This window comes from Phytophthora cinnamomi (genome assembly GCF_018691715.1).
Source record: "Phytophthora cinnamomi strain GKB4 chromosome Unknown Contig42, whole genome shotgun sequence".
NCBI lineage: Eukaryota > Oomycota > Peronosporomycetes > Peronosporales > Peronosporaceae > Phytophthora > Phytophthora cinnamomi.
Genome location: NW_027150975.1, coordinates 309,020 through 322,163, shown reverse-complemented (window position 1 = coordinate 322,163; position 13,144 = coordinate 309,020). Strand labels below are relative to the sequence as shown.

At 53.2% G+C, this 13,144-nt stretch overlaps 4 protein-coding genes across 4 annotated transcripts; 1 reads left to right on the top strand and 3 right to left on the bottom strand.

Annotated features, from left to right (window-relative positions):
- Nucleotides 1-3,890: 3,890 nt before the first annotated feature.
- Nucleotides 3,891-4,162, top strand: IUM83_14205 (uncharacterized protein; the record flags this gene model as incomplete). The annotated part of the gene is made up of 2 exons (XM_067938931.1): nucleotides 3,891-4,031; nucleotides 4,103-4,162. 2 exons carry the CDS (start codon nucleotides 3,891-3,893, stop codon nucleotides 4,160-4,162), a joined length of 201 nt encoding a protein of 66 aa, XP_067791064.1.
- Nucleotides 4,163-7,586: 3,424 nt separating this feature from the next.
- On the bottom strand, nucleotides 7,587-8,128 carry IUM83_14204 (Glycoside hydrolase; the record flags this gene model as incomplete). The annotated part of the gene is made up of 3 exons (XM_067938930.1): nucleotides 7,587-7,609; nucleotides 7,686-7,797; nucleotides 7,964-8,128. 3 exons carry the CDS (start codon nucleotides 8,126-8,128, stop codon nucleotides 7,587-7,589), a joined length of 300 nt encoding a protein of 99 aa, XP_067791039.1.
- A 1,272-nt stretch (nucleotides 8,129-9,400) lies between these two features.
- IUM83_14203 (putative glycoside hydrolase) lies at nucleotides 9,401-9,806 on the bottom strand (the record flags this gene model as incomplete). The annotated part of the gene is made up of 2 exons (XM_067938929.1): nucleotides 9,401-9,574; nucleotides 9,714-9,806. 2 exons carry the CDS (start codon nucleotides 9,804-9,806, stop codon nucleotides 9,401-9,403), a joined length of 267 nt encoding a protein of 88 aa, XP_067791068.1.
- Nucleotides 9,807-11,860: 2,054 nt separating this feature from the next.
- IUM83_14202 (ATP-binding Cassette (ABC) Superfamily) lies at nucleotides 11,861-12,522 on the bottom strand (the record flags this gene model as incomplete). Its single annotated transcript, XM_067938928.1, has 2 exons — nucleotides 11,861-12,150; nucleotides 12,285-12,522. The coding sequence occupies 2 exons, from the start codon at nucleotides 12,520-12,522 to the stop codon at nucleotides 11,861-11,863; spliced, it is 528 nt and encodes a 175-aa protein (XP_067791057.1).
- Between the last annotated feature and the right edge of the window lie 622 nt (nucleotides 12,523-13,144).

Here is a 13,144-nt window from a genome sequence, read left to right as displayed (position 1 = left end):
TACAAGAAAACCCGACCTTCGATTTCACAGTTGTCATTTGAAGCGTGGCCAGGGACAAAGCAGGCAGCTGTAGTAATTATTGAACTCAGCGGCATTCAGCTAAGCCTCCCTCCGACTTGGATCAGTTCAAAACGGCCCGCAGAAGCACAAACGGTTAAGAGCATTAATCGGCCTCGCAACAGCAGAGTCAAGCCGCCATCTCCAGAAAATCCTTCGACATCGAATCATTATCACCTTCACTGTCGTTGGCTAGTGCTGACTTGCAGCAAAAGGAAAGCTAGATTCTGCATCTCCTCAATCCTCCACAAGTCGTCGAATCCCCACAAGCAACAAACTGAAAAGCTAATAGGACTCTCGTAAAGACATCCCTGATCACATACTAGTAGTAAAACGTGGAAATAGCTGGCAAAACGAAAGACAATGGTAGGGTAAAACCCGATTGTATGTATGCAAGAAATACAACAAACGGTCACTGTGCTCAATTTTGGGCTGTCGTGGTTGAATTGTGTTAAACCTCAAAATAAGGAGCTGAACCGTAACTCCATCAAGCAAGAATTACAGCGTTTCTACTCTCAAAAAATCTGCTGTAAATTCGGTGCTGTTTTCGCCTTGTTATTGGCAGCCATGCCCACCGACAAAGCATTACGGCATGGAGAGAATATCGCCAGCATACTTAGCACGATCACCCACACAAATCCAAAACCGTAGAGACCTACAAACAATCGCAGCGCTTGTGGTCGGGGAGAGTTGATGCCCCTCATTTCTTCGAGTTGACGGGCCCTTAGAAGCAACTGAGTCGTCAGAACACCACTGGTACCAGCGATGATACTCGTTAGGACCGACAGCTTCCACACACCACCGAAGTCATGCGGCTGTCTCTGAAGATCCTTTTTTGAGCTCAACGCGGCCAAATGTGGAGCAGCATATTCGATATGGTGTTGGTAAACGCCTGAGCGAGATTCGTCACGCTCGTGAGAAGTGCAAACGCCAATCTTCTTGCTGTTCTGGACACACTGCGACGGAACATTTGCGCCACCGGGAGCATACTGGAACTACGCGCAAACGATTTCGCCCGCAGCGTCGCCCATCGCAAAACCAGGAAGGGAGGTGGATCCCAAACGTCTCATTCACTTGAAACACCAGCAATACGTTAAGCAGAGAGAAACTTGCTACCACGAGGCCCGTTACGAAGTACCGTCATGCCACGGCGCCTCGTACCGAGGTAGTAGAATATGCAACCGGTACACGACAATCGAGGCAAACGTGACGGTAGTTCTCCATCGCCTTCAGCGCCCCGTACTCGAAGGCGCTGAAATCATATACGCCACCTTGAGGAAGTTCCCCAGGCAGCATTTTGCACGAACAAGGCGCCCGCCGAAACCAGAAAACACACTGGCTGCCACGTAGCACGCCGCTGCAGCATAAGCCGTGATCCCTGCGACTTGCTCTTTCTAGCGGCATAATTCGTTTTCCGTCGGCTCGTAGAAGTACCTCAGCGACGGAAGAACTGTGATCATGGGGATAAATGCGAGGAAGGCGAACTGCTGGCCCATCGAGGCCCCCACCCCCACTCCGACTTGTTGCTCAGCATTGCACCCACCCAGTAGCCCACCATTTCGCTAGCGAAGGACAGAGATACACCGTGGTCTGCAGTCGCGTCCCTCTGGCTGCACTTTCGTTTTGACTCTTCCTCTGTTAGCTTCGCCTCCATCGACCTCTCTTCGGCGATTTTGCTGCAGCAGTAGAACTCGATGCGCCACCAACGATTCGCCATCACTGCCCGCCATAACGACAATCTTCAACCGTAGCCCCCAACAGCAGCAGCGTGAACGACACAATCGTCAATGAGTCTGTGGCGCTGTGAATTGACAGCAACAAGTGAAACAGCGACGTCGTAATGCAGCCGAAGAACAACATGGCGTGAACCGCTGGCCGTAGATGGGGGAAAAAACGTCCGGCAGCAGCCCGAAAAGCACCTTTGAACGACCAGGGCAGTGCACGCACCACTGCGACCGTGCTGAGCTGAGCGTCGGAGGCGCCCAATGTCCTGGGAAGTACTCGATGTTGGCTTGAGGGAACGGAGTACATGAGACCTGTGCTCATGTACGTCAAGTGGGATTGCCAGCGCCCGAGACTCCACACCGATCCGGCGTATTGTTCCGAGTGGAGGACAGCAGCAGGAAGCCCTCGTCCTGGCTGGTGGTGCGCGTGCTTGATGTGGTCGCTGAGTGACACGTAGTACGTCGAGTCGGACGCGCCTGTTTTTCCGTCCGGCGTGGCGACACCAGGCTTGGCTGCCACTAGCTTCCATGGTGCAACGACCGGTAGCGATGCGGTGAGGACATCGGCGGATCCAATGGAGTAGTCGCACCTCTTCACGTCCCGCAAGGGATCTTTTCATGTCCATTCGTCCGATCAAGGAACATGGCAGCAGCTGAACTCTTTATTTTACAGGGTAAAGCCATTGACTACACCATCATCGGTTTACCCTTTACAAGTTATGGTCCGCAAGAACTACGGACTTCGCTACTTCTCTCCTGCCGACTGCGATCATACTTCTGTGGCGTGTGTACAACCCATCCCGGAACTACGACAACCTGACCGCGCATTATAAGCAAACTGACATTTGCGAATCCAGCGTGGCCGCCTTCACTAGCGATCATGTCACGATTCCGACGTGCCCAACTGGTTTCCTAAATTGTCGGAAATTACGTGGTGGCGAGTGCAGGCTTATACTTGCTACAGTCCGAACTCTCGAGCACCATGCAGGCAAGCGGCTCGGGATCGGGTACAGTTGGCGCTGCTCCTTCCTACAACAGCAGAGATTCGTCCTTGGCATCCACAATATTCTACACCCTACGCGATGCGGAGAAACTTCTCAATTCGTCGGCTGCGTCTGCCACGTTGCTGGCGACCTGGCAACGCTGATTTAAGGACCTGCTGGTTTTGATGACGGCGCTCTGCACCGAAACACTCTGCACGATATGTTTTATAGTAAACTGCGCCGCCAACACATGTACGTACGTGGCTATTCCTACGTTGAGCTGCATGACTTGAAATATATGTAAAGTTGGTTTGTTGACGCGTTGCTCAAGGCAGACACTTCCCGCTTTAATTCCTTTGTAATTTATGCTGAAAACAAGCAGCATACCAAAGCACCGGAGTACACCATCCGCATGAGCGACTATGGTTTAACTTGACGATCGAGGACACGGGACCGATATTTTCTCGAAGGTGGGAACCATATCCACTTTCTCGTCTCCGCGCACAATTTGTTTCCTTTGCGAGGAAGACCCCCCTTCCTGCCTTTACGACAGCACACACACGTTCTGCGACAGCCAAACGCAAGCGCGGGTGATGCTCCCATTATGACCGCGAGCTGCGCTTCCAGCCGCATCCCCAACAGATTACCGCGTATCTTTCTGGTGGTTCCGCACACATGCACAGCAGACTTCACCTATAAAAGCGTCAACTACTCAGCATACTGAAACAATAGTAATAAACTTCTGCTATCCACTGACCACCGTTATCAAAGGCGTATCACTTAGCATCACCTTCCCACTGATTGGCCGATCAAACCAATGCTGAACCACACAGCACGTCACTTCGCAATAAGTCAGTCGACGAATTCGCACACCTGCGCACCTCCTCCCGTCGAGCATGAGCTCTTCCCCACGCCCCTGCCGCCTCAAACCATCTGGTATGCGTCTCCCTTTAACAGTTAATAGCACTCATCTCCATCGCCTCCCAACTGACAACACCACCAACACTGTACGTCAATTTCTGACCTATGCATCACAACATAACTTTCGCTTTTATTGTTTTATTGTGGGCAGGTCAATTGAGCGCCGTCCGCCTCCGCCCGTGTGGGCGATTTTCCCCGCAAGAAGCTGGACGTGACGTACCGGGACATTGGCGCGGGGCTGGCGGCGTGTCTGCAGCTGAGGGAGCAGCAGCGCCAGGATTTCGAGCAGAAGATCACGAGTCTGTGGGACCCCAGCGGCCACGCTGATGGTCACGCTCTCGATCAGGTGACGAGGCGCTGCAGTGCAGTGCGGACAGGGACTGTGGGGCTTATTTGTTCGATGTTCTGCCATATTAGGACGGGGTTCGACCTGTTGTTGCAAACTTTGAAGCCTGCGGGGACCGAGGTGCTGGGTAGCGCCATCACCATCCCCGGATATGCTCTTACGCTGCGTTACCATGGACTGCGCCGGTGCCGGTGGATCTGAACCCGGGGACGCTGGCGGTGGATGTGGAGCAGTTGGAATAGGGAAGGCCGTCACGGATGCAAGTGATAGAGTTTTAAGGATACAGTATCTTGTTGCGGTGTGTGGGTGACGGGCTGATTTTGTTGGTGGTTGTCTGCGGGTGCATGCAGAAAACGAAAAGCGATGACGCTCCACATTTTCGGCTCGCGCTTTCCGTTAGATGAGGTTCCTGAGGTCGCGCGCAGTAAACAACCTGCTGGTCGTGGAGGACTGCGCGCAGGCGTTCATGGGGATGCAGTACACGGGCGAGAATCGGGCAGATGTGTCGATGTTCAGCTTCGAACGATTAAGACGGCCACATCGTTCGGTGGGGCGATCATTCACGCATTGAACTCGGCTGTGCTGGAAGATGCGCCACGTGAGAGAAGGTAGTATGGCTGTGGGGAACGCGTCAAATGCCGTGGTTTTCTACAGTGTGTTGATGCGTCATTTGTAGATATCCGTGCCGAACAAACCTGTTCTTCTTCTCGCTGATTGGTGAAGTACGGTGTGCTGCACGGTATTTCCACACCAGCGCTCTAATGGACTTTCCTTCACGCATGCCGCAATCAGTTTGGCGCGTACGTTTGGAGACGTTCTTCACCGCGAGTAATTTGCCTTTCTCTGAAATACTTGCCTATTGTTGCATTGGTTTTGTAATCTAGCGGACCACGACAAAGTCATCAATAGTCTGCTATTCGTGGTTTTAGGTGGAGGAGAGCTCGTGTCACCATTCAGTATCGACCGTCGATGGCATTGCTTGGCTCATGCATCGACGCCTGACTTGCATGGATGAGCAGTACGTTCTTCTGAGAAAGTAAGTATGGTTGTGTTGGTAACTTTTCTGGTTAGTTTCCAAAGTGTTTCTCACCAATTTGAATTTAGCCCAGAGTGAGCAATTGGCCACGCCATCAGCGACCTACCCAACGTTTCGGTACGAACTACAATCTTCAATGCTAAACCTTTATTAACAGTATTGTAACGCTACGTGTATGATTTGCACCTTAGATCCCAGGTCACCACGCCGAGAAGCACTACTACTGGTTGTTCCCCGTGTGCGTTCCGTCCCCGAAAGATGTTGTCAGCTACATGAACAAACATGTAAGTTCATTGGTTGACAGCTAAGCTTTCATGATATCTGTAATGACATAGGGATGACAAAGGGTTGCCTTTGATGTCACTTCGAGCTACACAGCTAGCTTTACGCCAAGGTACCGCAAAATGCTTATACCGATTTGATGCTGATTTTCCCCATCGAGCTCACCTATTTGTTCGTACACATGTAGCCCGGGCAAGGGCATGAGCACGATCCTGTGCACGCCAAGAACATCACATGTCCAGGTTCGTCCCAGATATTACAATTTCCCGTATGGAAAATTGATAGAAGTACTTTACCTATTGACCTGGCACTTGATCTCCAGCTTGGTCTACCTGCCAGTAACTCCCCGAAACGCCCGATTGGGCCATCGAAAAGATGATGTCTTGCTTCCGCGACGCACTGGCACTCGTCCAGTCGACTTAAGCCTACAGAAACGACGAACATGTAACACGACAATCAAACATTGTGCCGAACATGGACTGCATATAGACACTAGCTTTAACAACGACAAAACCATTTTAAATCTTCAAATTGTGCCGCTACGATGGCTATAGCCCCGTTGGAATAGGGTATCACCATGCATTTTCTATATTCAGAGAAGACCAACGTTTATGTATTGCGCCGCGTCTCGAAAAATGTTTCCTTTACGTGTTCTTATCGGAAATGCGCGCACATGAACTGCCTACCCACCCAACCTACTCTCACTTATCTTTTCAGTAATGCTTCACCCCAGGGTGGACAACACCCGCTGTATTTGAGAGAGAAGCCTCGATATCATCAACATTTTCGAGCCTGGTATGCTGACGATTTCATCCGCCCGTGCTATTCGACGCGCCACTCAACCAAACTGGAGTTCAGTCATCTGGATTAGTAAGATGGATTATGTTGTGTTGGAAATGAATGCACGAGCAGGTCTTTTCGTTCACGTCAACGATGCAAGTTTTGCTTTCGCTTTGATGCCAACCGGCCTCGACTGATTGGCGAGTCGCCAGTGGCGACAAAGAGTGCATTACGAAGATATTTCTGGACATGATGGTTTTGCCCACCAGAGACCGATCACGCACTTCTGCTTTCCAGGACGAGGGGGCGTCTCATTCTATTTCCTTAAAATCTACGGTAGTAAAATTTAATCATATGCTACGAAGCAGTATAAAAGCTTTGCTAAAAGTATCGTCGTATCGAACATCGGAAGATCTTCAAAACAGCGTGCCTGTGAATTGCCGAGAGCAACGTGACGGACACAAAGATGCAGCAAGAGAAAACTGGGAGGTATTCCGCTCGGGTGGTGGTACTGGTAGTCGAAGACGAAACCGTTTTGCTGCTGGTGGTAGTGGTGGTGTTGCTGCCACTGCTGCCGCTAACTGTACCCGATCCCGATGCCTGCCCAGGTACCAATTCTCGACTTTGACCGGAGCATGTATTGCTTTCTTGCACTGCCGTTGGACACGTCAAACTCTTATTACCGTCAGAGGCCCACGTAATTTCCGACAATTTGGGAAACCAGTTGGGCACGTCGGAATCGTGACACGATCGCTAGTGAAGGCGGCCATAATCTAATTTGAAATGCTTGGTTGCGCTATACTGCGCAGTCAGGTTGTCGTAGTTCGGCATCGGGTTGTACACACACACGCCACAGAAGTATGATCGCAGTCGGCAGGAGAGAAGTAGCCGATCCGTAGTTCCTGCGGACCATAACTTGTAAAAGGGTAAACCGATGCTGGCGTGGGAGAATGCCGAGTTTTGAAGCTCAGTAGAGCAATTTCGAAGGCGAACCCCAGAGAAGACCTGCGAAAGTCTGACGAGTACAACCAACCAGTCTGGAAGCCACGTGCGCGCTGGGCTACTTCGTAATCGCCAACCTTCGGGAAATTCGCGTTCAGGCACCCGTACTCGGTCAGTACCGCCAGGGATCGTCAAGGTTATACGACAGGAAGTCCGTCTGAGCTGTTTGAAGCCGGCAGCTCCAGCGTCCGTGATTGTCTTGGCAGTGTTGTCACAGTATTGGTACGCATTGAGTCCGTACCACTCGGCGTTTTCGTGTACGTCAGTGGCATCGGTGCGGCAGTTGTAGTATTTGGCGTTAACTCGGGCGGTTATTGCTGGTTAGAGCGGATCAGCGAGGACAACACCAACAGGAATCTGGCGGATGCTCTTACAACTTGCGATGAAGGTGCGCGCATGTCGCGAATAAACTTCTTCTGGCAAGGTGCATTGACTGAGGCATCTAACTTCATTGTTCACTGTTCCCAGCACTGAAACCCTGTTAAACGAGCAAATATGGGTCAGGGCTGTATGAACACCAGCGCACAACTACGGAGCAGCTAATTCTAACGTACCAGCATCGTTATCGTACTGCGCGAAAGCGAGGATAATTTGCTCCCCACGGCTCTTAAGGCCAGCACTGTAGCAAGCCGGGTACGCATCCTCGTTATCGCGCAGTTCTGGCAGCTGAAACACACCAATCTTAGCTATTAATGAACACGGTGATTGCGGTAACAAAAAATTCGTCAGCGTACCTGGCTGCAAGATCGATGAGAAAGCGTATATGCCTTTTGCACGCAGAGCACACATGAACGCATCAAAAGACTTGAAGGTCCACGGCGTATAAACGCACGGCATTGGCACCCGTAGCAGCAAGATACTGATGTCTGGCCCCAACGTCTTCCTGGTCGTCCGTGAAGAAGTCGATGTTGTTGTCGTTCAGCGAAAAATTCCGCATTGGGACGGGGTAGTAGTCGATGCCTAATGGCGACGGGGCTGCCAGTCTGGCGTCGAACATCTGGTAGCCCTTGATGGTGACCGGGTTCGTGTAGCCCTCCACATTCGAGACAGCGAGCAGCAACCAGCACTGTGAGAGTTGCAGCGAGGTTCATGCTGACTGGTTGGTGGCTGGCTTGCGTCCGGATCGCTTTTCAAAAAATGAACGAAGCGACGAAAGTGATCAAGGCACTTGCACTTCAGTGCTCACCACAAATTGGCCCCTCGACAAGATCATATCCCTTTGTTCAAATACATGACGCTGGTATTTGTAGTTTGATCTCTTTGTGGATTCATTGGTACGGTTTTATCAACGCTCATTTCCCTATTTTCATAGCTCTAATATATTTACCAAACGACTGTGTCTGGGCTATTATTAGATAAGAACGCTAACAAGAGTCGCCACCACGCCAACCATCGCAACGGACCAGGTCAACTTCGAGGACGGAGAGCTCGTGTTGCCACCCATCGGTCGTACCCGTTCCTGATCTCGACGTAACTGAACTTCCAGCCTTCTGCTGTCAGAAGTCTTGACGACGCCGTCGAGCTGGAACCAGCATCGTTGGGGCCCAGTTTCCACTCGGTTCCTGGTCGGGGCACTCGTACCGCTGAGCAGTAGACGGGCAGGTCAAACTATCGAGGACGCCATCCGCCTCCCCACGTAACGTCAGCGAGGCAGCAAAGCCGTCAGCACGACGGTAAAGCGGTTCGGTCGGCGTGAAGTCGTCCTGCGCTCTACCGAGACATTTCAGGCATTGTACTGTTCCGCGCCAGGTTGTCGTAGTTTGGCATTGCCAAACGCAAGGAACTGGACTCGTGGTCGCAATCCTCCGGCGAAAAGTGTAGCCCAGCCTGTAGTTCTGAGCTCCGTAGCTCGTGAACGGGTAGGGCGATTTGTCCTTCGCATTGGCGTTCTCCGTCGAGTATTCAAAAGCGAATCCACCTGCAAACACGTCACGGAACGTCGAGTCGAACAGCCACCCCGCCTGCAGCCACGTGCGTTGCGTCATACCCGTCCACAGTCGGGAAGCTCGGGTTCACACAGCCGAACTCCGTGAGCAGGACGGGGATCGTCAGGTCATAGGACGAAAAAGTCCGTCAGTAGCTTCTCAAACCCACCGGACGACGCCAACTCCAAGGATCTTAGCGTTGCAGTACCGATACGTGTTGAGTCCGTACCATTCCGCGCTCCCCGTACTCACTGAGTCCGTCCTGCAGTTGTAGTATTTGAATTCACCTCTCGGTTGTTGTTGGTAGTGTCCGGGTCGGCCATGACCACCCCCCCACAGGGATATTATCCCTGGCGCTCGAGCAGCCCCCAGAACGCCCTCATGTCTCTAATGAACTCTTTCCTTGCACGGGCGTTGGTCCACGCGTCGTCGACGATGCTATTCACTCTGCTGTCTGCACTGAACGCCAGCACGTTGTCGTAATTGGGCGAACTCGAGATGATCTGCTCCCCGCGAGTCTTCAGTTCAGTAGCACGCCGGGTACTCGTCCACCGTGATGGAGCAGTTCTGCGCTGGCGCTAGCATCCACCAGTGCGTACATGCCCTTGGCTCCGCAGCGCACACATGAAGAGGTCGACTTGACGGTCCACGGCGTACACTGGACGGCGTTATTCCGGCGGCCAGGTACTCGATGTCCGTTGTGATGCCCTCGTTGTCGTCCGTGAAGAAATCGAGGTTGTTGGCGTCCATGTCCCCCGCTGTGTTGGGGCAAGCGGGTAGTAGTCGATGCCCTTGACGGGGAAGGCCCGCCCGTCTTGGCGTCGAACATCTTGTAGCCCCTTGATGGTGACGGGGTTCGTGTAGCTCAGCGCCATGGCAGCTGCGGCGAAGCTATTGCCATTGCCACTGCTGCAATGCGTCGCATGATCGAGGGATGTGCTGCATTCGCCTGACTGCAAATGTGGACGCGCGGGGCCGCAGGTGAATTGAGGAGTGACCGACTTGAGGTTCGAATGTGCTACAACCAGCGGCATACAAACGCCAAGTAAGACGAGTTCAGCGTCTCTTGTCTCGATATTGACCTGATGGTGACCGTCCAACGGCAAGTGTCCCCTTATCAAGTCAGACGCTCGTATGCCCTGATATTCTCACGAGTGACCCAGGACACTTCGAACGCGGACACTCTCTACGTGGATACGCGGTTTGGGTCGATTGTTGTTCAGCAAGCTGCATAGCTATCAACCAGCTTCAATCACGGACACGGCACGATGAAGCTAGGTAGCAACCACGGCATACTTGTTGACCAACGGTGGCAAAACACGGTGGTTGCGGTAGAATTCTAGTCGTGGGACTCGTTTCGTCTCACGCAGCAACCAAGAGAGGGAGCACACGCCACGGGTAGAGGAATTAATCAAAAAACAAGTAGATCTAGCCACTTTGTAAAGCGCGTGAGTAGGTGATTGCATGTACTTGCAAGCAGGTTGCACACCAATTGTAGCAATACCGTGCGGTACAACTTTACAAGCGAAGTAGAACTGCCATAGCTTTATCTCAAAAGGTGCTACATCGTACCGAGCTGTACGGTTTATGCCGTCTGCTGCAATAATTTGTGCAGTCTCTACAAGCGCTAATAGCCGTACCGTGGGGCGAACGACGCCCGAAGAAGTTGTTTTTCATGTTCGTGGTAAACCAGCAAAGCTGGATTTGCGGCGTGTCGAAGGAGGCTGCCCTAGCAATTGGCACACTTCGGGGAATCCATTCAGCACCAGCTCATTTTAAGTTTTTGATTTTGTCACATCTTTCAGTGTTGCTACGGGATTGAAAACGCGCACGAAGGGCGGTCCCAAATTCTATAGTACAAACCGACATTTTACCCACACACCTTGAATAAGGATTTGGGGCCACCACCGGCATTCGTAACCTCCGACTCGCTTCCGGTTCCACGTTATTGTACAGGGTTACCTCGAGTCATCTAATTCTGCAACATGATCCAGCCAAACCGGAAACTGAACTGCTCTCGTTGATTAATCCAATTTTAAAATTAATATTCCTCTGAGGTAATGAACGCGGGCGGGGGTTGTACACACCAGTATCGCGATGGCTAAAATCGCTACAGTTCCCAAAAGTAACCTACTTGCAAGTAGAGCAATCACCTACTGCTCTACAAAAATGTTGCTCCGCCCCTCCATGTTACTCACGATCGTCTGGTCGATCGGGCAAAATTAATGCTATTGCCTCGCCAAGACACACACTTAGAGCTCTACTGCGCAGAGTCTACGCCAACATGATAAGACGTCCACTAACACCACGTGAAGCTTCGGCAACGCCCCAACAGTTTAGCTTAAAAATACAATATCTTTGCAGCTTGTTTATTATCTGGGGATTCATCGGCTGTCCTCGCCGACCAGCGCTCGCTGCCTTTACGGTTCTTCTACCATTCAACGACACATCTTCAAAAGGACGCTGTCTACAGCAGCGTGAAGATCACGGAACCCACCAGCAGCGCTGAGGCTACTGACATGCTCACAGCCGAAGCATCGGATGAGTCGCCGCTGCTCTCGGCGGTCTCCTGCCGCTGGCGGCGCTGGACGTGGTGCCCTCGTAGCTGGTCCAGTCGCTGGCCGTCTGACCTGAGCACTTGTAGTTGAGCACCTCGGATGGGCACGACTCGTCCGTGACGCTGTCCGACTCCTTAATGTCGAGTCCTCGCGAGAGTCGAGTAGCCCGACGGGCAGTCCGGGGACTCGAGCGATCCGGAGTCGGCCGTGAAGTCAGTGACGAGGACTCGGATCGAGAAGTCCGTGTCATTGTAGTGCGTCGAAAGGTTGTAGAAGTTCGGCATCGGGTTGTACGAGCACAAGGAAAGCTGATCCAGTCGCAGTCCCCGGGCGAGTAGTAGCCCGGCTGTAGTTCTGCGCGCCGTACGACGTGAACGGGTATGCCGAAGCGGACGAGCCCGAGCCGTCCGAGTTGGCCATCTCGGTCGAGTACCGAAGGCGAAGCCGCCGGAGAATACCTTGCGGGAAGTCGTCGCCCAGCAGCCAGCCGGCCTGGCGCCACGTGCGCTGCGCCCGTACTTGCCCACCGTGGGAAGCTTTGATTCACGCAGCCGTACCTCGGTCAGCATGACTCGGGATGGACATGCTGTGCTGCGAAGTCCGTCAGCAGCTGCGTGAGAAACCATCGGCGTCGGCCAACGTCGTCACATCACCGTTGCAGTACTCGTACGTGTTGAGCCCGTACCACCGGCGCGCGTTCCCCCCCCGTACTTGTCGCTCGAGTCCGTGCGGCAGTTGTAGTACTGCGCGTTGAGCTGGCGGTTGTTCTGGGTGGTGTCCGGGTCGGCCATCACGACGCCCACGGGGATGCTGCGCATGGTGTGGGACGAGCAGCCGCCGATGAAGGCGCGCATGTCTCGGATGAACTTCTTCTGGCACGGGGCGCCGGTGGAGGCGTCGTCCACCAACGTTGTTCACCCGTTGCCGGCGCTGAAGCCCAGCGTTGGTCATACTGGGCGAACTCGGTGATGATCTGCTGGCCGCGCGTCTTGAGCGCGCCTGGGTAGCAGGCCGGGTAATTTCGTCCACCGTGATGGAGTGTTCGCAGGTGGCGCCCAGGTCCACGAGCGTACATGCCGTACCTTGCGCAGCTCGCACATGAAGTCGTCGTGCGATTCTTGACGGGTCCACGGCGTACAGCCGCATCGGCGTTGGCGCCCGCCTCCGAGAGGTAGGCGATGTCGTCCTTCCAGATGGAGCTGTTGTCGTCCGTGAAGAAGTCGTAGTTGTTGACGTTGAGTCGCGCCTGAGTTAAAGTGCGCGGGGTAGGTCCACGCCCTTGACGGCGAAGTAGTCGCCCGTGCCCTGAGTCGAACAATCTGGTAGTTCTTGATCATGATGGGGTTCCAGTACGCGCTACGCGGCTGGCGGACGACGCCAGCGCGGACCGCCGCGAACGCCCGCGAGCCGCATGCCGTGTCTATCGAACGAGGTCCGCCCGCGTGGTCTTAAAAGAGTCCAGGGGCTGGGGAATCCGCCGTGCTACGGGCAAATTGAGGAATGAGCACGCTGCACTGCACTGCGCCCTGA